We start from the raw sequence: 25300 nt of genomic DNA, 5'->3' as shown, positions 1-25300 counted from the left end.
TGGTGAGATAGTTGTCAGACTTCATGTCAGAGATTGCTCAGGTCTTCTCATTGAAAAAACATTTCTCAGCATTTTGTAATTAAGTTAAACAGAAGTGTCCTTAGTTTCAGGACCTGTTGTAACACAAGAGAATTGGTTAGAATTTCTGCTTTCCAGTGGTTATAGATAGTACAGTAAAACCTGTGACTGTATTTCATACTGGAACTGCAGCATGAAGTCTCTCAATCCTTGAATAAATAGATTCAAGAGTCCTGTCCACAGTAGGCTGCATGCTATTACTGTTTCCATTAGGCTACCACCAGTGAGACTACGCTGTCATCTAGTTTAGGAAATTAAATCAGGTGGAAACTACTTGACAAAATAGAATGGCTAAGTGATCTGACTGACCACATGAAGGTTAATTCAGGGGGTAAGCAGTTAGACATATATATGTTGAGGAAATGGTGCATCAGAGTTGATGGTAAGTCTTGTATGCAGTGGAAATGCATTTTGTGATTTGAAAAGAAAAAATTATTTTTTTAAAACCTAAGTAGACAGCAAGTAGATCTTGTTTTATTCCCTGACACTAAACATGGTTGTGGTTTTTTTATTTCTCTTGTATTTTCTTTCCATCTGTGTACCTTCAATTTATGCATTCCCATTTCAGTGTTAATATTGTTGAGAAACTGAAGGAAGTCCAGTGGAAGACTACCAAGATAGAGGGACATAGGGCATGCAAAGTAAGAGAAGAGGGAGAGGAAGAGATTGAGGGGCGGTCAAATAGTAGCCTGCAGTTGCTTGAAGAGTAGTTATGAAGACAGATCTGAACTCTTCTCAGCGGTTGCAGATGATATGACAAAGGCAATAGCCACAACTTGCATATTGGTCAAGAGACCCTTCTTCATCAGGAGGGTCATGCAGCATGGGAATAGGTTACTTGAGTGAGTTGTGGAATTTCTCGTCTTGAGGTTTTTGAGACTCAGCCTAGGCAAAGTTCTAGATGACCTAAACTGCTATTGATGATACAGGAGGCTGGCCTCCAGATTTCCCAGGGGTCCTTTCCAATGTTTCTGTGATTCTGTGTGATCCAGGGAAATAAGCTATGCAGAACACTGTCACACAAGTTAAAAAGCAGAACTTGTTTCAGCCCTTGTGCATTCTATCTCTAAATGGGTTTCCTGGGGATCTATATTGCCTGAGAATAATTGTCAGATGAAGAAAATATTGGCAGCTGTTATACTTGGAAAGAGAAAAGCATAATAGTTGTTTTGACCTCATCTTGGAGGGCTCAGACAAGATTTTCTGGAATAGTAGTTTGTGATCTTGGTGTAACTGAGGCCCATTATTAATGGAAGAGGGATAGATGTGGCTTTTTTGCTGCTGCTGGTGATCTCTTAGCGTTCTTCCTGCGCTAGGAAGGCCAAAATGGTACCAGCAAATGTTTCTGAAGAAGAACTTCCACAAGTAGAAGCCTTTTCTGCTGGAAGATTGCTATGTAGTTAGAGACTATATGAAAAAATGTCTCATAGATCTAGAAAAATAATGGATTAGGCCAGACTTTCAAGTGCTGAAACATTGATCAGCATACTACTGTAGAGCAATTAACTTTCTTCCTAGGCCTGTATGGCCTATACATGAGATTGCTGGACTGCACTACCAATACATGGTTCAAGGATGCTTGATGGCAGCCTTAAATTGGAGAACTGTGAAATTGTCCTGATGCTTAAAATATAAATAAAGGCTTCCTCTGTTGCTATGATATGGAGTAATTGCAGCTGTGAGTTTTATGCTTTCAGCTAGTTAGCTGAATTGGCAGTAAGGATAAACATGGGTGAGGGACTTCAATGAGGTGCTGCTGCACTTCAGTAAATGAAGAAATGTCCTGTGCCCTCGGTTTGAGAAATAATACACAGCATGTACAGTAAGTGGTTTCAGTAAACTGAAACATGGCCTGGCTATATTCTGTTGTGTTCAACATGGAAAAATTTAAATGATTCAATTAAGTAGGTGTGTGCTGCTGAAGTACAAGGCAACTCAATCATTTTTGGGGGAGTAGTAACTGGGCCTAGTATAATTTTATTATTGAACAATGATTATGTGATAAGTGTTTGTCAGCCCTTTTTGTTAAAAATCTGAGCAAGTTAAACTTTTTGTAGTGGGTGTGCTATGCATAATGATCTCAACATTATCTTAAACAGATAGAGCGCATTGACAAGTTCCTGGCCCCTGGAGGTCTTCGTCATCTGATGTTCTACTATCAAGACATGGAGGCAACAGATACGGGTAAAGCAACTTGGGTTCTCCTGCAACATGTTTTAGTTGTGCCGAACAAGCATGCAAGGAAAAAGCAAATAGTAAAGCTCTTACAAACTGGGGCTTAAAGCAAGTCAAGTTTGGTCATACTGGGACATTGATCCTTGCTCATGAAATGAAGATGGATGAAATTACTGAAGCTTATTAGTGCACCTCTGCATATTGCTAGTATGCAGCAGCAAGGTACTTCCTTGCAAGCCTAGCAACTCTTGCCTGGGGGTCTGGGAAATGTTTTTTCATAGTTTAAAGATGACTTTTACACAAGGTGAGCAGTGACAGGTGCTCTGTCCCCTCCCCTCCAATCATGCCACCAGTCTGTCCTAGAAGCCCTCCACATTTCTTGGTGTATGACCGTCTATCCAGGTGGTCCTGTTACATGACAAATGGCCCTAGGCCTGCATTATGGGTAGCAGGGCTGTTATCGCAGAATTCCCTTCTGCTCATATCCCCTTCCCTTCCCCAGTGCCCCCATGTTACCACATGTCAGGGAGAAGCCTCCATCTCACCCTGGAGGCAGCTCAGGACTCTGGTGACAAGGACATCCTCCCTTTGCCCATGGCTTCTGTCCCAGAGCCTCCAGTGCTGCTGCCATTGGGACTAGCCAGGTGCTATGTGACCTCTGAGACCTGTGATTGGTTGGTGGGAGTTCACCCCACTTGTTTACCCTCGTAAATATATCTATGTATATCTGTACAAATATATGTGTTTATACATATGTAAACATACCTGTATGAGTGTATAAATAGTTATTTATGTATTTTCAGCATATACATATGTATATACCTAAAAGGTATGAAAAGACTGTGTAATATGATATCAGCAACTCTAATAATTAAAATTTAAATGTACATAGAAAGAAAATCAAATGAAAATACAGACTCGGACACTAATTTAGAAATCTGCTAAACAAGTTTTAACATGCCTGAGTTGAAGTGGTGGAAGTATGTTGGAGGCAGTGTGAGGCAAGGGACAAAGCCTGGGAATCTAATCGGAGTCTCCCTCGCCCGCCACAAACTGATCAGATGATCCTACAGTATCATTGTGGCAGAGTCTTTAAAAGAATTTTCTGTGCTGATCGTGCTGGGGTTGTGGTTCACACACTAGCAAAGCAGAAATCGCAGTTATGGTGATGGCTACTTATCAGTAAAGTGAATTTTTGTGGTATTACACGCATCTTGTTGGCAAGGGCACTTACTACACACCACCTCAAATACAAGCTGGTTTTCTGACCCATATGTGGATCAGTGGACCCTTCTGCTAGAGCAGAAGATGATCCCATGAAGGGTGCCTACAAGATACTTTGTGTGCCTGCAGAACAGGAGGCTGTGTATCTCTGAGTTCAGGATGATGTACTCCAGAGTCCAAAGGGGCCATTTCAAAGTCTGGTTTTATGCCCACCCTCACGTGCAGATTTTTTGCAGTGTTTTGAATGACAATTTTAATATGCAGTGTAATAACTTCTAGCACCCTTTTCAGTAACAGTACCTCTTTTCTAAAGAGACTGCAGAGTGTATCCCTTACTCTAGTTCCATACGTTGTGGGAATGCCCTGAGAACTGGGATGACTATTGCTGGTCTAGCCTCTGTAATTACTGAAGTACAAGGATAGGGCAAGTTAATGTTAATTGGCAATAAATCAAATTAATATTCTCAGTCAAAACTGGTGACAGAGTCCTTGATGTACTTCTGAGGTAAACAAAAAAGACTTCTGCAGGAGCTGTGATGAAAAAGGGGAGGGGGAAAGGTGATGTGAACAAAAGGGTGGGGAGGGGACTTACCGGTGGCTATGTGAAGCAAAACAGGGATCTCTGGGGCAGGTGATCATGTGCCTGAAAGCAAAAAGGGCAAAGGACTTGTCACTTTTTGCAATTTTTTTTGGATGTTGTCCTTTACTACCAGTATCAACAATTTACTCTTTGATCTTTTTATTTTTCAGTGTCTCACTGAGATGTGTATGCACATGATTTTACTTTGAGGTAACACCAGAAAACTAGTAGCAGAGAAGTAACAGGGCCAAAACCACAATTTAAGAGAATTATTTTTTTCCCCTGGAGATACTGCTACTTCTTGGTGACTCTTTACAAGTGTTACCAACAGCCTAAACATGGGAGCAGCATATTCATGTTGCAGGAAGAAGAAAGGACAGGGAAGTCCCTTATAGCTCCCTTGCTGTTTGTTTTGTTTTGTTTTCCCTCCAAAGAATCTGCTGTGGCATCTCTTTCCTTGTTTCCAGAAATACTGCTTCTTTTTTTTTTTCTGTCAGACTTGTGTCTACATCTTTTTAAGGAAAGACAGTTGATAATAGCTCCTCTGAAGTAAGCTACGTTTGCTAATTTTTTTTTTAAAGCAATAGAGCATTACCTGCAACTGCATGATAGGGAGCTATGTAAGAGGATCTTGAACCTGAACCTTTGCTTAGAAGGAATAGAAAACAAGTGAGTGAATAGAAATGAAAGGCTTTTGATGCACAAATGGCAAAAGTAGATGAAATAGTTCTTACTGTGCTGTGAAGATTCTGGATGCTGTGTACTGTCTGTGGATAGTCCCATGGGGTGGTTCCAGGGGACTGGGGCTTGAAGACAGACAAATGATGACTGAAGTGTTTGTTTAGAAGACTTTTCTTTGAATAAATAATCAGTGGGTTTTAAATGGTTCTTTTATTTGAATCTATAGAGAACTTCGGCCTTCCAGGAACAGGAATGAACTCTCATTTGACAAAGAAGAAACCTAAAGTATTTGTGACAGAGGGAAAAGAAGTTGCTTTAACTGGTGTATGCATTTTTTTCATTAGAGCTAATCTTTTTAAACCCATCACAACTGAGAATATCTATCAGGTGAGAGTCAGTGACTGCTGATTACTGTACATAATCTTGTATAAAATTCATTTTCATCTTGGGGTATTTGCTCTTAGCACATAATTTGACAGCCTTTGACGTGGAGGAATGAGCAGAAGGACACAGTTTGGCTAAATAAACACAGGACAAAAAAGGAGGGGAATAGAAAAGCCAACATTACCTAGCAGTAGCAACTTCAAGTGTATTATTGCTATGAAGAAATGTTGCTAAGGAAGAATATTTATGACAATCCAGAATGACAAAGAGTAATTGGTCAAAACCTAAATAATAAGCTGTTAAATTTCAGTAAGTGCTAGCAAATCCATTAAACAAACAAAAATAGTTTTATTTCTGAGAGTATATATGCAAATTATATATGAAAAAGTTTTTACTGGTGAGAGAGTCCTTATATCTATGACAGTATGAAGTGAGTAAAGCTGGATCAAGTGCTCCAGTAGTGAAGAGCACAGAGCAAAATGTAGGGAATCGTACAGTTGTAGACAAACTTATCAGAGTGCTAAAATAAGAATGATGGGCTAAATGAGAACCTAGTATTGTGGAAAATTTTCTGTACGCTTCAGAATGGGAACTTCCAAGTACAACTCTGAAGCCAGCAAATTTTAACTTTCCTCATTTCTAGGAAAACCTCTTAAAACTGTATTTTGACCAGATAGGCAAGAAACAGAAGAGCAAAGGGTGGGTGAGCTGGTTGTCATCACCAGATTATTATTTGTTTTCTACAGATATATGCTTTAAAGTTTTATGCTTAACCTATTAATTTTTTTTGATGATTTTGAAAGATCTGTCTTAGATTTTGGTCAATTATATACTATTAAACATTTGAAGATTTTTTTGCTTAATGCTTGCAAGTTGGTAATTGCAACTGAAAGATGTCTAAAGCAGACTTCACAAGTAATGATATAGCCCTTGCTCATAGTAGGTAATACCTTAAAACTAGGAGAGACAAGTTGAAAAGTAAAAATTATGTGTCTGAAGACACATCTAATGTGTGATACTTAAATACAAGCTGTTTGGTGTTAAATTGTTGTTGAAAAAACCTCTTGCGGTACCTTCTAATGAAGCAAAAAAATAGCTGACAGATTAATGTAATTTACCTTGGAAGTCTTCAGAGTGTTTTTCAGAATGTCTAAAAAGCAGATGTTCTGTGAATTGTTCTCTTTCAAACTATAGAGAAGAATTCTTCCTGAACCAAAATCTTTGGCCAATTGCAAGTCAGAATTAACTGTAGTTCGTAATTCTTTTGGTATCTAAGCCTTTTAAGTACATTGATGTCTGCCTATGTATATACATATGTATGAATATATTCAAAAATATAATTCTGATAGAAGTGGCAGGCTGGAATCATTTTATCCATATAAACTGAGCTTTACAGAGATCTCTTACACTCTCATTATATTTTGGAAGTGTTTTCAGATCTTAGTTTCTGCAGTTTTGTATGACACACTGTGACCCTGTGCAAACCTTGCAGCCCCTGCTAGCAAGAATTGTGCTGTTAGCAAGAATTGTCCTGTTAGCTTGAAGAGCACTTGTACACACTGGTAACTTCCGAGATGCTCACAACAATAGGACTGGAATAAATATAATGATGGCAAAATTTTGTTTTCTTTTTTAACTTGTATTGTGTTTCTTTTACAGGAAATAAATTTTAATATGATGAATGTAGGTCGAGATGGCTTACTAAAAAGTGTTGAGCAGTTGATATCAGAAATCTTCATTCCAGCCTTACAGACTATGGACTGTGGTTGGGTCAAACTTGGTGAACCTCAACAAGCTTCCAAGATTAAGCAGGACTTCCTTTGTTCCCTTGAAGTGTTTGTTAGTGTGCTATCAGGAGCTCAGCAAAGTCTGTTGGAAAAGGTAGTATGCTCATGTGGCAAACAAACTGAGCTAGCTGTAGAATGTCTCTTGCTCTGGAGCTTTTGAATTAATTGCTGTTGTAAGATACTCATAAAAATTGTGTGTGTTAAACTGGAGAAAAAAACCTCGCTTTTTTGTTGTCATCAGTAGCTTGTTACACTTTGGTCAGTGGCTTTAACAATTCTGCAGGTGCTTCTGTTCTTGTTTGTTCTGGCACCAGTTGTTTAAAGCTATTAACTTCTTGACTCTCCAATGGCTGTGGCCACTCTTAAACCCAAGATTGTTTAATGTATGACAAACAGTTGCTTTAACTCTTAATTTCTACTTGGCCATTGTGCAGGAAAGAACATGAGAGTACCACTGCCAGGCTGGTGACTTCTCCAGATTCTGGAGCCCAGTTCTGGCTCAAACCAGTTCAATTTAAACTGAAGTGGGAATATGAAGTGAGACACCCAGTTACTTTTTAAAGTTCCTGGATTATTTGGCATGAACATTTCAGCATTTCAAGTTTTTTTTTAAACTTGTGTTTTAGGTTGATCTGAAGAAATGTGAAACATACGATCTAAAAACTCTAAGAGGACCTTCAGATTACCTGGTGGTTGCTAACAGCATAGATGCTCTTGAAAGAATAGAAGCCTGCATGAAAGGATGGACCAAACAAATTGAACAGGTGATACACTGGACAAATGTGAAATATGACAATATCAGCATATTGGCAGATGAGTTTAATCCTGCTGGCATATAGCTACCTTTCTATGAAGTTGTAGATGGGATCATTCCCTGTGTTGTAAAGTACTGTTGGCATGTTTTGTGTGCTTTTACTTCTCAATGAGAATATTATTGAGAGCTTTTTCCATCTCCTAGTAAATAAAGCAGACACATGTCTTTTGGAAGCTTAATCCCCTGTTTTTGATAATCAACTATTCTTAAAGTAAAAAACAGCTAGTGATTCCCAGTGGATTTAATGAAAGCAGAATGAATGTGATAATTCAGTGAACATGATTTTCAGTGGTTAAAATCGTACTTTGAAACATGCTTTGCAGGTTATTTGCAGAAAATGTAATTGTCTGTAACGGTGCTCTTGAGATGCTACTCCCTCTTTAACTCAGAACTAAAAAGGCAAAGCAAAATTAAGGTCTCTTATGTGAGGTGGTGGTGGCTGAGTTAGGTAATTTATTGCAGGAGGTTAATACTAGGAGTTAAATTATGAATTAATTTGTGCTATCCATGCAGGTAAATATTAGCATCACTCACTAATATTATTGTATGATAAAAGGTTCTTGCAGTAAATGACCAGTTGAGAAAGGAAGCTGATGATCTTGGACCACGAGTAGAGCTTGATTACTGGAAAAAGAGATTGTCAAAATTCAACTACCTTACGGACCAGCTGAAGAGCCCAGATGTGAAGGCAGTGGTTGGAGTACTCGCTGCTGCTAAATCCAAACTGCTGAAGGTTTCTGTTTTGAATTATGCCAGATGTAAAGACTAGAAATGCTCTGTCTACCTTAGTTCATTTTGGTGATGTATGTAATGTTGCTGGTGGGGAAAATATTGAAGCATCTTTGGCTTTTGTTGTCTTTGTCCTTCCCTATTCTTCACATTGAGTAGATAAATTTTAAATCTAGTTTAATTTACTGGAAAAGACTGGGAATCCCCTATGTCTAAAGGCTGATAATGTACTGCATCCACATGGCTCAACAGAAATAAATCACATGGTTCTCAACAGCAATAAATACTTACAAATCTCTGAAAGTTGATTATTAAGTAAGAAAATTGAATTCATGAACTGGGTATTTAATGAAGATAAACACCCTCTTTTTTTTAAACCTCTTATGTAGTTACAGTGTCTGTTCAAACTGTTTGTGGGGTCTTAACTTCTTACATGGACATAACAAGTTAAAGACCCATCACAGACCGAAAAATAAGTGAATAAAACAAAGTTTTGGCTCTTCAAATACATGGTTATATATTCATCAGTCCAAGCAAAAATAGTTACCAGACGATGTCTATATATTTTACAGCAGCTTGACTTGACGCTCATACTGACAACTTAAGCTCAGTGGTCTAACTGTATGTTCACGGTCAAATTAATGAAAGCAAAACAAGGACCTGTTCCTTATCTTGTGTAAACAAGTGTAACTGAAGTAATGGATCTGTGCTTTCAAATGTGTTTAAAGGCTAATGACAAAACAGTGATCTCAAACCAGTTTTTCTGAAATGTGTGGTGGTTTTTTTAACTTTCTATTCTTAGAACTGGCGAGCGTTGGATATTCGCATTACAGATGCAGCAAATGAAGCTAAAGATAATGTGAAGTATCTATATTCTCTGGAAAAATGTTGTGACCCATTATACAATAGTGATCCTGTAAGCAGAACTTTTAAATTCTTAATATAAATCTCTTGAGACAACTAAAGTTAATGTTGTAAGATCAGTTTGGAAATGACATAGATAACATTTTATGTATGCATCTCCAATGTGAGACTTTGTTCAGCTATGCCAAAAGTGGCCTAGTGGGAATTTCTGGCTATAAAATCAAGTACTTGTTATTTTCTTGCTGTGGTATCTATGAAGCTTTTGGTCTAATGCTGAAGATGGATTCTGTGCTGTGGGAGGAAGTGAAATCTTTGTGATTAAAAGGAAAAAAAATAGGGGTGAAAGTGAACCTAGTACTATGCTAAAGACAAAGGCTGAGCTTTTGGCTTTGTGTTGGTGGGCAGGTCATGCTTAGCTTAACATTTATAAGGCAATTTGCAGCTTCTTGGGTTAGGAAAACATCAACATAGTTATGTAAATATTCAGGTGTAAATATAAATCACCTTCTCATACCGTAGTAACAGGATAACAAGCAAGTGTAACAAGTAGTAAACAAAACCAGCCAACCGGAAGGATCGGAGGAAAGATTGTCACTGTCCCATTATTTGCTAAGTAGGTGGCAAATGGTTGCCTTTACTAAAACTGGTTTTGCAACTGACTCTGTGTCTTGCTAGTCAGAGAAATATAATGAGTAGCCATGAAGATGCAAAGCTTTGACCATCCTAGCTACCTCTCTCTCTCCATGCTTTTCCTAAAGTATAATTGCTTCCAAACAGTGCTCTGAGCAACCATGGTATGGCTCTGTTTGTTTCCATTTACTACATGGTATTAGAATAGTGTGTTCTTTCAGTGTTTCCTAATCTGTTATTTGAGTCCCTCTAAGGAACAGTTAGTACAATACCCATACCAACCACAGTTAAAGTGAGTGTGCTTGCTATTGGCACCCTATAGGGTCTGTTGAACTTAATCTGCTTTGTGCTCCCCATGCTGGCTTTTACCAAGGAGGAACTGCTGCCATCTTCAGAGATATTTAGCTTTGAGAGGGTGTAGCACTTAGGGTGGAAGCCAGTGAGGCACGGAGTGTGAACCTCTCCCTTAATGTTATTTACCTGTCACATGTTGAGCACCACTTAGGCAATCAAGTAAAACTATCATTGCTTTGGAAATTCAGATGTGAGGAGGAGCTGTCTAAAAAATCCCTGGCCCATTCGTGAGCTGAAAACAGGACTGCTGGGCTTTTGAAATGATGCTCCTCTTCAAAGTATGCAGCAGAAGGCCTTTCTTTTGTACACAAGATTTACTGAAAACCATACAGGGTATGGAGAATTAAAACGGGTGTGGTGTGTTAACCTTGGCTGTGGGCTGAGCACTCTGTCACTCCACCTCCTCAAAAGGATGGGGAGAGGATATAGGATGAAAAAGCTCATGGATTTTTCAAAGATGGGGAGATCACTTACCTGTTATCATCATGGGCAAAACAGACTCGACTAGGGGAAAAGTAATTTCATTTTTCTGACAGTGAAAATAGATTAGGTAGTGAGAAACAAAGACAAAAATTAAAATCACATTCCCCCCCCCCCCCCCCCTTCTTACCAGGCTCAGCTTCACCCCTTCATGCCTGACTGCTCTTGCCTCCTCCCCGCCGAGGGGGACGGCGAATGGGGGTCTGCGGTCCCCCCATCCCAGCTCCTCTCCGCCGTTCCTGCCTTCTCACGCTGGTCCCTGCTCCGGCATGGCTCCTCTCCGGGAACGCAGGGCCGTCCCTGCCGCTGAGGGGAGCACCTCCTGCCCTCCTGCCGCTCTCCCCTCGGGGCTGGCAGGGCTGTTTCTCACCCCGTTTCCCTCAGCCCTTTTGCCCTTTTCTTCCCCAGGCTTTCCCTGAGGCTGAGGGGCTCGGCGGGAACCGGCTGGAACCGGCCCGGGGCAGCCCCTCGTCTCTCCTCACAGGAGCGGCTGCTGCTGCAGCCCCTTCAGCAACACCTGGGTGCCTGCACCCCAAAGAATGGGCTATAAGATCACCTCCTCCTAGGCACTTCATCTGTCGTATATAATTTTTTTATTATCTAAATGCCAGTACTATAGGAAAGCTGTTCTTCATATTTCCTTTATTCAAATGAGTGCTGTGAGGCTTAATGTGATGTTTGGGCTCTCCTTATACACAAGCTTCCACCAGGGTTAGCAAAAGAGCATACAAATGTACTTTTTGTGAAAATAAGTGGTACTTTTGAAGAGAACTTTGTCTCTATCAAGTTTCACTCGCTGATCAGAGTTCTTCCAGCTGAGACTAGTGAAAATTTTTCACTCAAACTGAATCGTAGAGCTTGGAGGGTGAAGAAGGACAGGCAGCTCCACAGGAGAAGCCCAGGTAAACTGAGGCAGAAACATGATTAGGAAGACGATGTTCATAATGTTCCTGTATTCTCTAATTATGTGTCTAGCTAATGTATGGCAAGAGAAGTACGGAGTAGAACTCAAACTGTGTTTCTTCCCAGGTATCCATGGTGGATGCTATTCCAGGACTGATAAACGCAATTAAGATGATTCAGAGTATCTCTCAGTATTACAACACGTCTGAAAAGATATCTTCGTTGTTTGTGAAGGTCAGTGCTACAGCGTGAAAGGAAATTTTCACAGATATTTTTTGTGTGGTGTTGCTTGAATGAGACACAAAATACAAAGGCACCAAGTGATTGAAGAGGCAGCATTTTGTTTAATTTAATGTTGCTTTTTGAATGTACAGAGAATTGGAATTAGTGATAAAATTACTTAAAAGTTAGAACTTAGTTTACTGTCTGTAACTTGCAGTTGTAAGAATTTTTTTCATACTTGAAGATCAGGGATAATCTTAACCCTGTCGTGAATAGATCGAGGGTGAGCGTAGTTAATCAACAACATTTTGGTTGTGTAATGGTCTGGAGGCTGGATATTGCAAGGATGACAGTCTGTCTATGTGGCTGGTGTTTGATATTGGTATCTTGCAGGCTTTAATCTGGTGGAGTCAGAGGTATGGGGGTGAGACTGAAAGAACGGCAAGGTCTGCTTTGTCTTGAAATGTCTTTTTCACAAGGTTAAAACTGCTTTTAGGTGACCAATCAGATGATTACAGCATGTAAATCTTACATTACAAATAACAATACAGCCACCATCTGGAGTCAACCTCAGGAGAGAGTTATGGAAAAGCTACAAGCAGCCATTAGACTTAAACAGGTAGGTGGGAAGAACATGTGGAAAACGGAATATAAAGTGAGATTTAGGAGGGCATGATTAGGAAAACTTTATTTTATATGAGGAAGCAATGTCATAATGAAAGAAAATGAACCAATTTAAAAATATCCTTTGTAACTGGAACATTTATATTAGAGCTAATAGGGGATTTACCTGGGTTTCTGCTGATATTCTGCAAACAGGATTTTGATGCTTAGCCTAACTTAACTGTGCTTCTTATGTGAGAATTACTTGGATTTTCATGCCTGAGTTTCTCTAGAAAGTGTCCTCTCATGTGATGAGGAGGGATGTGTGATAGAAATGAAAACAGGGGGAGTTACTGAACTGAATATATTTCAGAGATGTGTGGATAACCTATACCTTTAGAAAGCACAATTTAGTGAACTGAGAAGAATTCAGCTGTTCAGGTTGCATAGACCCATTGGAAAGATAGCCTTTTGTGGTTTGTTGTTTTTGCATACACTTCCATAACCATTTTGGGATTTTTTTAAATCCACACCCCCCCCCCCCCCCCCCCCTTCCTTTAGAACATAGTATCATAGAATAATTCAGCTTGCAAGGGTCCTCAGCAGGTATCTAGTTCAACCTTCTGCTCAAAGCCAAAGCAGGGGTAGCTGTGAGATCAAGCTTGGTTGCCCAGTCCTTTATCCAGTCCTGTCTTGGAGTTCTCCAAGGATGGAGAGACTGCCCAGCCTTGCTGGGCAACTTCTTTAACTGCTTGACTGTCCTTAGGGTGAAAGATTTTCTCCTTATATCTAGTCAGAACATCTTCTGTTTCAATTTATGCCTGTTGCTTCTTGGCCTCTGTCCATGTGTTACTGTGAAAAGCTTAGCTTTGTCTTTTTGATAACCTCTATGTAGATATTGGAAGGTCCGTATTAGACTTTCTTCATTATTACTTTTTGATTCTTCAATAATATGTGCTTGGACGACTAGACCTTTATCCTGACAACTTCTGAAGCAACAAATCTTGCATCGTTATAGCACAAATTAGTGTAAATTTATATGACATCTTACCATCAGCAATGAGTAGTAAATTTTTGCATTTCTGTATAGATACAGTAAATTATTAAATTGCTGCATTAAAATATGTTGAAGGATTATGTTTTTATTTGAGTCTTAATACTTCCAAAAGCTTTCAGAAAAATAATAGATTAAAACTTAAAATTTGAATCACTAACAATTTAGGAAACTCTGGGCCCTTTGTATTAATATCTCCAAGTGGGGTTATTCATACGTATATGTGATTGAAAAATAACGAACATTGTGTTTTAGAGAACTACTATTGAAAGAAACCATTCCAAGCAAATCTGTTAGCTATGTAATCTGACTTTGGGAAGAATTTGCTTTAAACATGTTTGGAGTAAGGTTTATGCCCAGTTAAGAAAGTGAATGAAAACTATATGCTGCTATGGAGCAGCATTCCAACGTCTGAAGGGTTTTTGTTCTCGAAAGTGATTTTGGAAAATTTGAAACGTTATTTTTCAATAAAACTGCCTAGCACACAATCATTATTTTCAGTCTCTGAAAACTGCAGTCTGGGTTGTCATCTTGAATATTTAGTAAATACATCAAGCCCAGCTATAAAATGGACAGAACAGAATTTCACGCTAGCTAAGGATGAAATGTACCAATACATGTATGTGTAGTTCATTCATTTGATGAAATGGGTGATTCTGTAACGGTATTGTTGGGTTAGTTTTCAGAGACAAATTCTGTTACTGTCTTTATAATGTTAATAATCGTTTCTTGATGAAACTTGTACTTGCTATTGTTAGGATAATATCTGTGTGAATTTTGTTCTAGCTGACGATTATGCCTTTTATTATATGCTTGACATTCTTCTTTTAAATTCTTTTGTTTTAGGAGTATCAAAATTGCTTTCACAAGATAAAAGAAAAATTGGAACAAAATCCAGCTGAAAGACAGTTTGATTTTAGTGAGATGTATATCTTTGGAAAATTTGAAACCTTTCATCGACGTCTGGTAAAGATAATAGATGTGTTCAATACTATGAAAACCTACTCGGTTCTACAGGAGTCTAAGATAGAGGGATTGGAAGGAATGATCACAAAATATGAGGTACATAGTAAATTTGGGGTATCCTGTCAGTCTGACTTGAACTTTAATAAATAATTATGAAAATTAGAAAAGTGTTTGTCAAGAGAAAAATTAACTCTGTAAGTTATGTTAAAATTACTGTGTAATAGTGATGTAAGTATGTGATTGCTTGGGAAGTGAGCAGACAAGATGAACACGGGGTGGGAGGACATGGGAAAGAGGTATGTTAAAATCAAAGTTGATAGTAAAAAGTAACAAAATGGGGGGACTATGTAACAGGAGTAATTGGAGCCATGGTGTTGTGTTACAATCAGGAGAAAAAGTGAGAAGTGCAACAATTCTGTCTTCACAAATGTTTTGCTGGCTACGAAAGTATACTGTGACCAAAATTGCAGACTGTCTTCATCTCTTGCCCATTAATTTAGGGGTACCTTATCAGTGCCTGCTGCTGAGGCTGGCTCCATTGCCACAGTGGTTGACAGTGAAGTCAGATTTTCTTGCAGCTTGGGGTGAAAAAAGCTCTAGCTGAATTTCTGTGTTGCATAAATACAAACAAATGTAACTTTGATTTCTTCAAATAAATAATCAGAAAAACTTCCAAACCCTCCAAAACTTGGACTCTCAGATTTACTTGTTTCATTAAGGAAACAGTGAGCTTAATTCCAGCAAAACAGATTATTAACTTTACTTAAAATCTGTACTCTAGATCTAGAGTACAGTCATCAGTTTTGTGTTTTATGGGGAGATAAAAGGGTTAATTCATATCTTTAGGTTGAGGGAGGAAGAGAAATTACTTAGCTGGTTTGCTCTGAAAAGCTCTTCAAACTTAGGTATTTTCTTTTGTAACAACAAAATCCCTTTGCTTGTTAGTATTACTATTCAGGTTTCTTTCCTGGTCCTTTTACTTAGTAGTAGTGAGACTTGAACAAGGAGCTATTCTAAGAATATAAATATGCTAAATCATGCCCTTTTCCTTCTTTCTTTCTGAGGTTAACTTTCTTTTCTAGCAAGTAGAGTCTTCCCTGGATTTACTGAGCCTGAGTTAACTTATCTTATTGTATGTGTATCTTAGTGCAGTATTATAATTATGGCACTTGTAAATATTAAACAGAAGTATTCAATGTGTGGAGTTTGTAGGCTGCTTTTAGAGACTACATGCGGTACAGTGGCAGTACAGGCAAATGTGGCATTCTAATTTGCTTTACCCTGTCCTTTTCCTTTCTGTTATGACCATGAATAAATCACTTTGCTTTAGTTAAGTAACTGCAGGGTAGAATGTGAGCATTCCATGGTCCATCCTGGTTTGATTCACTCCCTGTTGCAGTCTGGGGTTTTAATTCCTCGACTACATCCTTCATAATGGTCAGTTTTTTCCTTTGTTCTCTTCTATAGTCATCAGAGAAGAAACCTGGGCACAACTGGAAGGATAGCTTGGTCCAAGACTATTCCGTATGGGCAGGATAGGTGCGGGCTGCTCTAAATTTTGTTCCATTCACTGAGAGCTGCTCCCTAAAGTTGTGCCAGCAGGCTTTTCAGGAACTCAGGTTGCTGAGAATTTTCAGGTCATACTATAAAGATACTATTTTGGTAGGCTGGAACACAAGCATCTTGTTTATTTGGGGCATTTGTATTTGAAAAGCTGCCTGTGACCATTAGCCCAGGCTGTGATGCAGTCTGCAAACACTATACAGATAGTCAGTATTATCTCTTGCAGTACTCAAGTCCTAAAGTAAGCTTTGTGTGAGACCTAGTTACGGTGAAGTTGGTTTCGTTTGGGGGTGGATTGGGGGTAAGGGGAAATTTATACATGCTTGGGTAGAAAATACTGCATGGAAGGTTCTGGATAGTATGCATAAAGGGCAGAAAGTGATTGCACTTTTTTAACAGTGTCAAAATTGAGGTACTGAAGTATTTGGTATGGACCATAGCTATAATTTTGTGACTGATTATATTGAAAAAGTTTTACAATAGGAAGTTATTATGTTGCAGTTATGCTTTGCCACTTAGTTTACTATCTAGGATTTGCTTGTTTTTAGAGGAAAAGATGAAATTTTTATTTACAGCAAAGCAATAAAACTGAAGTTCAGTTGAGTTACAATAAAATGGTGGAAGTCTGCTGTGCTGAAAATATGTTAAGCTTCATAGCTGTACTGTGGTAAACTACTAGGATGTTGAACAGTGGTTCATCATTAGAAATCCTTTAACTGTGTGTACAGCTCGAGGGAGATGCTGATTAAGATGTACTTTCATTTGAGTGGGCAGCAGCTATGTAAGAGAAGACAGGAATAGTAAGTCCTGGGCGGGTGATGTGCTGCATCTTACTGTGACTTTTGAATGGCCCTATTTTCTATGGTATCTGTTAATGTAAAGACATGGAAAATACTACTGAGAAAATATTTTCCTATGTTGAAATTGGTTAACTTTTAAATAGAAATAATGAACCTCTGCATGAGATAATATTTAATGGGTAACAAATGTCTGATGAAAAGCAAGAGTCTGAATTTTGTCAGTTAATTGACTTAAAACAGAACTAAATAATATAAATTAAATTCATATGGCTACTGCACTAGCTTGTTTCCTGCAAATATGTCATTTAAGTGGTTTGCTTATATTGCTCAGAAAATACTGGTAACTAGTGGCAAAGGTAAAATGTGATGTGCACAGCCTGTTGTGCTAAAAATTATGGTGTGGTAAGTCTTTTTGATAAGACAATTTTTTGGTGATAATTTTCTTTTTCTGTGAAACTGTTTAGAGCATTATTGACATCGTGAAGAAAAGGCCTTACAACTTCTTGGATCAACGGAAGACTGATTTTGACCAAGACTATGAAGAGTTTTGCAAAGAGATAAATGATCTTCATGTAGGTTTTGTGATTCAAATAAGAATTCAATTTACTGATAAATCCTCAGGAAAACAAAAATACCTCTCTCTGAGTTACCACCAAAGAAATTATGCAAATTTCAAAGTTTGTATTCTGAAATTGAAAAATTATTCTAAAGTATCTCCACTTTAAAGCTTGCATTTATTATTTAATTTTCAGACCAGTTTCATGGAATAGGCTGGAAGGGGCCTTGAGGGCCTCCAACAAAAGGAGTTTTCATTAGTGTACTTTATTTGGAGGTTATGCTAGCAAGAATAACACAAAAATGGATGATTTCATTGGGTGAATGGGAATATAGCACAAATACTATAATTACATTTCCCATAGTTCTGAAATCACAAGCTGGTGGAAGGAAAGGGTATCTGTAGAAGAAAAAAATTAAAATAAATGCTTGGCTCACTGGCTGCCGAAGAGGCAAGCAAGCATTCTCTGAGGGCTCTCAGCATGGTGGAACATTTGAGGGTACAAAAGCTTTTGTTGGTTGCACAGCTGTGGTGGGAACTTGGAAGGAAAAAGCCTTGAAAGTTGGTTGTATTTTATTTAATTATTGAGGGAAGGAAGAAGGGGAAAATTGGTACTTACTGAGGTTACTTTCACATAATAAAAAAAAAAAGTTCTAATATAGTGCAAGATAAATCCTGTCAAATAATACTTGGCATATTTGAGGTGTGTGCCTTATGTAGTTCTCTGCTGTAGAATTATTTGTTCTTCTTCAGGGTCAGTTAAGGATTTTCATGGACATCACTTTTGAAAATATTCTGAACACTGAAAGAGCACTGAGTATGTTGAAGAAATTTGAAAGGTACTATGTCCTATCTAGATTGCTAGAATTCTGCCAGGCAATGGAAGTAACACTTTGAGGATGGTGGGAAGTGGGGGGAGCAGAGCAGGAGGCATCTTCTTAAATACAAACAAAAAACCCCTTGACCTCCTCTCACTGAACTGTTCAGCTCTGTTAAGGGATGTCTTCTCAGCAGTGTGGATGAATAAACCCCATATTTTTGGTATCGGGAAAATGCAAAATATAAGTGGACTTTGAACTACTTCTTTCAAAATTAGCATAAGTACAGGAATACTTTATGGCTGTTAGCATATTTGCCTTAGCTTTGTCCTTGAACAATGACATTAATTTGTTACCACAGTGCAGTTAGGAGAGAGTAAAATGCTTGTATTAAGAAGCAGTAAAATTTGTCTTGATAAATTCTCATTGTTGCAATGCAGCAATTATATTCTTATAATATTCTGTTTAATGGAGTAGTCTGCTAGTGGTGGATTGGTTACAGATTGCTGCACATAATTTTAGCTCAGTGTTTGAAAACAGTGACAAAACAGAAAATGTGTGGGCTTACTTGGAAACTTTTATCATCTGGTCTAAATCTTGGTTGCTCGGAATCAGGTTGTGACAGCATTTGTTCAAGCTTTAGTGAAAACTCTGCGGCTAAAGTAGTTATTTTCTAAAGAATGCAAGAGAATCTGGAACAATTGTATTTTCCAACAATGCATCAGAAGAATTTCAGTAGTATTGAAGGAATTTTTTTAAACTATTATTATTTTTCTAAGCAGATTACAAATCCCAAATCTTGGCATTGATGAAAAGTACCAGAAAATACTTCAAAAATATGGTCATGACATAGAAACAGTCTGTAAGATCTACACTAGGCAGAAGCAGGACCCTCCACTGGCTCGTAATCTGCCTCCGATAGCTGGTAAGATCTTGTGGGCACGCCACTTATTCCATAGGATCCAGGAGCCCATGGAGTCTTTCCAGCGGCACCCAGCTGTTCTGCGAACACCAGATGGCAAGCGCATAATCCGCAACTACAACAGAGTAGCAAAAGTTCTTACGGAGTTTGAGGTGATCTACCACAGGGGATGGCTTCAGCAGGTAAACCAGCTGATTTTGGTTAGGATATTTATTTAAAAAAAATATGGTGGATTTTTGTTGCTGGTAGACTAATACATCTAGCTTTACAGACTGGGTTGGATTCCTGTTGTTTCAGGCCTCAGTGAAACACTGGGCTACAGCAGTGTGAAGGAATCTCTGGTTAATAGTAGCAGTCAGGTATGCTAAGCTGTAGATTTAGGATGCCTTTTAAGTGAGGGATGGATTAAGAAAAGGTACTTCCTAAGAAAGTGTTTCTGTTAATGAACAGTGCCTTACTGCCTGTAGCTGAATTTAGGAGCAAATTGAAAGACTTTCATTATAACTAAGAAGTTACAATGAAAAATATTTATTATGGAAATCTATAATGAAGATTCATTGGTAGCCTTAGCTGCCCCTCTGTCTCTTCCATGTCCCACTGACTCTGATGTGAGAAGCTCATGAACGGGGAGAGGAGTTCTCTCAGCTGCTTAGCTTAAGGTAAAAGTAGACAGAGGTTTCCTCTGGTCTGGACAATATGGTTTGTTTTTTTGAGTGACGATCCATGGGTACACTCCAAGTGAATGTACACGTAAAAAGCATCCAGTCTCAACAGATAGAGCATCCTGTAGAATTAATAGCATACTTGGTACACGAGTGTGTTTTGAGCATGATGTGGGTTAACACTAGTAAGCAGCTAAGCACCGTACAACCAGTTGCTCGCTTCCCCCTGCCCACCTCCAGTCAGGCAGGGAAGAAGAAAGGAAAGTAAAAGCAAGAAAACTTGTGGGCTGAGATGAGAAATTGTTTAGTAAGTGAAGGAAGTGGAGGAAGAGAACAAAGTGTTGCAAAGGCAGTCACTTGCCACCTCCCATGGGTAGGCCAATGTCCAGCCAGTTCCAGGATGAAAGATGGCTACCCCCCTCAAGGTCTGCCTCTCCCTTTTTATTGCTGAGCATGATGTTATATGGCACGGAGTATCCCTTTGGTTATTTTGGTACATCTGCCTGGTTTTGTCCCCTCCCACGCCCCAATCTGTTCATTTGCAGGGGGCAGAGTGAGAAACAGAGAAGGCCTGTGCAAGCACTGCTCAGCAATAGCTAAAACATTAGTGTGTTATCAGTGCTGTTTTGATTACAAATCTGAAACGGAGCACCACACAAGCTGCTATGAAGAAAATTAACTCCATCTCAGCCAGACACAGTACAGAGCCATTTCATTTCCTATCAACCATTTGGTAAGGCAGAACCCTTTGTAGTATGAATATTTTTCAGAAGACATGGTTTACCTTAAGATCTAAATCTCATTTGACTAATTTTGCCCTCTTGGATTTTGTACATAGAACAAAGAACATAGGCTGCCTTCATATTATCAGATGGCTTCTGCGGGGACTACTTTATAGCCATGAAATGTCTGCAAGTTTCTGCTATCCTATTGGCATATTTTCCAGCTCCAGTTTCTTTGTTGCCTTGTCAAAGACCATGTTGTAGAAAAACTGGCCTCAGCCTCTCAAATCTCAAAAAGAAGGACCAGAATGTCCAGATGACTGTTTTGAGGGTGGTGGTACAATTAGCACCACATCTGCCTTTTGTTCTTGGAGCTCAGCCCCAGCTTTTGTACAATGTGAAAATCTGTGGTGCTGATAAACATCATCTCAAAGCTAATCTTACACCAGACCTGAGACCAGAGGTTCCTGCTGTCTCTTGTCCAATCTGAATATACGAAGATTTCCTGACTCTTCTTTCCCCTTTCACACTTGCATTTGCCGTCAAGGTTTAAAGGATCATCAGATTTGATTGTCTGATACTGTAGGTGGGAGTGTTTGTGTCAATTTGGTATTGAGAAGTGACTACAATATTAGAGGTTGTATAATACGTTGTATTCAGATTGCCTTGGTTCTGGTGCTGGCTATATGTTACTGATGATTAATCTGGTGTTGACTGCCAATTGGGAATCAAGGAACCGGAAGAGTATTACTTCAACTGTTCTTTCATTATAGATTATGTTTCAGGTACATCAGATCTAAGTTTGGCACTACTGACTTCTGTATAATTGGTTGTCCTCCTGGGCATTAATGAAAATTGCCACTGTTGTACTTAGAAATGTCTTTAACTTCAAATGCTTATTTGGTGACTTGAGAAGCCCATCTTTGATTTCATGTGCTCTTCACAGAGCTGGTTTGGTATGTGCATCCCTCATGTTTTATGGAAGGGAATTGTGATGCTTCAGGAAGCCTTTGGCATTTGTTTAGTGTTTCTATCTTGGTCTCAGTTTCTGTTTTGATGCCGGTACTGTGCTAGATAGCTGCATTGTTCCAAGTATACTGATGATAGCTTTCACTGAATTGTACCTGCTGATGATATCATGTCCTTGCCTGGGCACTTTTAAGATATATTCCCTGTCTCAGCTGTAAAGACTAAGGAGGATGTATGCTTCATGTGGGGCTCTATCTGTCTCCTTTGGCTAGATGATCCGGTGATCAGATTTTCTGACACGTACCATGCCTGATGGAGCTGTCAAGTACATTCTCCTTTCATCTTTTACAAAATGACTGTAACATCCAAGGCATCTCCCCTGAACTGGTGCCTTTCTTTGAGAGGTCCTGGTGATCTGTGATCTGATTCTGATCTGTGCTAAAAGTAAGCATCTGGTTTCTCCTGTAGCAGAGTCAAATTGCACGTGGCAGCCATATAAACTTGCTGACCATTATCCAACCTTATACTTATTAGGTGGGAACAAAAGGAGGTGGGCTTAAACACAATTTCAAAGTTTTGAAACGAGCACACATGCCCTGAAAATACATGAAAAGTATATCCATATTATCCACTTTAACATCGATACACTTGTCTACCAGATACGGAAAAAAAAAAGGGACTGCTGTTCAGTAGTCTCACTGTGGCAACAAGAGTGCAGATGGATGTGGACATGAGTGTCGTAGAACACAAGGTGGAGCTGCTGCTCTACTCCTGAACAAAAGAAAAACGAGAGGAGGGCAAGTGTCCTGTGGGAAATACAAATGCAACAGAAATAGGGCTGTAACTCCTACTACTTTTATTTTTTCTATACAGTGGAAATAGTTAAGCTTAGTGGCACCTCCTGATATTTCCGAACATTCCCCCCCCAGACCCCCTTTTATATGTTACTGGATGGTTACCACCTTGTTTATCCACTTTCTTTAATAGAATAAGATCTAAAGCCATTGATGTTCAACTTGAGCATACTAAAATAGTAAAATACCGGGAAGTGTGAAAGTTAACATAATTCCATGGCAGTGTAAGATTTTGCCTTCAATGTACCCCTTATATCTGTTACCTTACTAATGAAAATTACACGAAAAAACCATAAATGGGAGAGGAAGAGATTGCTAGTGGGAATAATGAGTCTGAAGTCCAAAGAAGAGCACAGTAAGATTTGCTGGTGAACTTTGCAGAAAAAAATTCAGCTCCTATATAAGGCAGCTGTGCTGAGTGACTTTGATGCTAGTGGATAGAGCATGACAACTTCACTGGCAAAACTTGATTAGATGATTTCGTGAAAAGTGCTGTGTAAAATGTCATGATAATACATGATACAGCTGAAGCAAGCAGTATAGTCAACTATATTTTAGACATTGAAAGGGAGTGCAAATTTTCAGTGTGCATTCCATAAAAGAGAAAAAAGTACACTGAAAGAAACCAACAGGTTCTGAAACTATTGCTTAAAAACAAGCTCCATCTCAATGTAGTGTGATACGTGAAATTTGAGAAGTTAATAAAGAACAATAAAATTACGTCAGCAAAAGGACAACTGGAAAATAGGAATAGCAACAAAGTTTTTTATTTAGGAAAGATTTCTCTATCTAAGGCATGACTTCTTCCTGCTATTAGCCCAGTTTTCTATGCGTGGTGGTCTTATGAACGCTCTCCCTTCTAATTACGTGGAGAACAAATGGTATTCTAATATTAAAAAGCCAATAGTGTGATTAGCATTCCCTTTTAAGAATTAAAAAAAGAAATCTATAATGAACATTAATTTTAGTCTTTTTAAAAAATTTGCCCAGAGGTTGGATATAATTAGGAGTTCCATTAAGATTGGAGCGTGGTCTATCTGTTAGGTAGTGGAAAACAAGCAAAAGGAGAGACGAGGATAAGTTTATTCAAAAGATGTTTGAAGAAGTTATCCAAGAATAATTTAGTTCATCAAGGATAAGTGCAATAAGTTTTAAGGAAATGAGAGTTCAGATTGAAGAGAATTGAAGAAAGTTTATGGCTCTGCTTTTGATGTTGGGCTTGGAAATGCAGCTTATGATATCCAAGAACCAACAGAAAAATGTCTGTTGGGTAAAGAACAGTTAATTTGATAGTTAAGCGTTTGGGTACATATAGATTGTGTTAATAAAGTTTTGTTGATTCCTACCACATCAATCATTATTGTTAGCAATACCTGATTTTAGCATCTGCCAAAGTGATTTTTATGTCCAAAAAAAAGTATTTTGTTGTACTGGCTTGTCTGATCTGGAATGATGACTTTGTTTCCTGCAGATTGAATTAACTAAAAGAGGACTTCAGGCATCTCTCTTGGTACAAGCTCCAGAAACGGGAGAATTATTTGTGAATTTTGACCCTCAAATATTAACTTTAATCAGAGAAACAGATTGCATGGCTCACATGTGCCTTGAAATCCCACCATTTGCAAGTATTATTCAACAGAAGAGAGACTGGTATAAGAAGATTGTCAACAATTTGCATGTGGGTTTGTTTTAGTTATTTTATGTAGGTGTAGTGTACGTTAAGATGTCTAGGTTCTATACATATGGAAGAGAAAAAACTAAGAACAACTATTATGCATTAAGAAAACATTGGCAAATCTATTTTTTGTCTTTATGACTGCCTTGAGGCACTTCTTAAAAGAATTTCTTGGCTTTGTATTTTCTGTGAAGTCACTTCAAAGATGCATGGGTTTAGGGAAGCTCTGCAGAGCTTGGGAAAGAGATGAGGATGGTGGGGGGGAAGGAGGCTTACAAGATGCCTTGCTCTGTTGCATGCTTTCTAAATGATAAGCAATTTATCTGTCGTCCAATAATGGAGTCACCATTGGATACACTTAGTTCTGAGAGGATCGCTGGGAGGGAGGAACAGGTGGTATGCCTTTAAAAAGTGTAAAGCATTCATTTAAGTAGTAGCATAGTTCTTGCACCAGTATTTTACACAGATGTCTGTGGAATTAAAAAAAGAGAAACTAAAACTTCCCTTTCTCTCATCTTTTAAATCCTTTGGATCATTTTGCTTGCCTATGGACAGATAAGGTTCCTGATGACTCAAGATGAGGATTCAAAGCTAGCTGTCTAGAAAACTATAGCTTCAAAGGGCTACTTGATTCTGAAATAAGAAAAAAATGTCATATTAAGTCATGAAGTTATTGCAAGGGTTGTTTTTTGCAAAACATGTGGAACTAGATCAGCTGCTTAAAGATGCATTAGAAACCAAATACCATATTAAAGTTCTGATAAGGCTGGTCTAATAAAACTGCTGAAAAGTTGACTTAGATGCATTTTTTTTTTCCCCTTGGACTTTTTGTCTCCTGGAACATCCATTTAGAGACTGACACTTGCAAACCTTTTTCTGTGTTGTGGTTTAACCCCAGTAGGCAGCTAAGCACCACACAGATGCTTGCTTACTCCCACAGTGGGATGGGGGAGAGAATCCAAAGGTTAAAAGAGAAAACATGTGGGCTGAGATAAAGACAATTTAACAAGGAAAGCAAAAACTGTATGCACAAGCAAAGCAAAGTAAGGAATTAATTTACTACTTCCCATCGGGAGGCAGGTGTTTAGCCATCTCCAGGCAAGCAAGGCTGTATCACGGTTACTTGGGAAGACAAACGCTGTAGGTCAGAATGTGCCCCTTCCTTCTTCCCCCAACTTTTATTTTTAAGCATCATGCCATAGGTATGGGATATCCCTTTGGTCAGTTGAGG

The 25300-nt window shown here is 38.7% G+C and overlaps 1 protein-coding gene across 1 annotated transcript in view; it reads left to right on the top strand.

Annotated features, from left to right (window-relative positions):
- DNAH5 (dynein axonemal heavy chain 5) overlaps window positions 1-25300 on the top strand; it is a 124420-nt gene that overhangs the window by 4119 nt on the left and 95001 nt on the right. Inside the window, exons 3-17 of the mRNA XM_049823756.1 lie at window positions 2178-2262; window positions 4086-4116; window positions 4228-4243; window positions 5012-5125; window positions 6782-7003; window positions 7536-7673; window positions 8280-8456; window positions 9255-9368; window positions 11810-11917; window positions 12402-12524; window positions 14409-14624; window positions 17356-17463; window positions 18201-18286; window positions 19048-19369; window positions 23866-24072. Coding sequence (XP_049679713.1) covers window positions 2178-2262; window positions 4086-4116; window positions 4228-4243; window positions 5012-5125; window positions 6782-7003; window positions 7536-7673; window positions 8280-8456; window positions 9255-9368; window positions 11810-11917; window positions 12402-12524; window positions 14409-14624; window positions 17356-17463; window positions 18201-18286; window positions 19048-19369; window positions 23866-24072 — 2067 coding nt within the window. The remainder of the gene's footprint in view (window positions 1-2177; window positions 2263-4085; window positions 4117-4227; window positions 4244-5011; window positions 5126-6781; window positions 7004-7535; window positions 7674-8279; window positions 8457-9254; window positions 9369-11809; window positions 11918-12401; window positions 12525-14408; window positions 14625-17355; window positions 17464-18200; window positions 18287-19047; window positions 19370-23865; window positions 24073-25300) is intronic.

Source organism: Accipiter gentilis, chromosome 20, assembly GCF_929443795.1.
Source record: "Accipiter gentilis chromosome 20, bAccGen1.1, whole genome shotgun sequence".
Classification (NCBI taxonomy): Eukaryota; Metazoa; Chordata; class Aves; order Accipitriformes; family Accipitridae; genus Astur; species Astur gentilis.
This window is presented reverse-complemented; position numbering and strand designations above follow the sequence as displayed.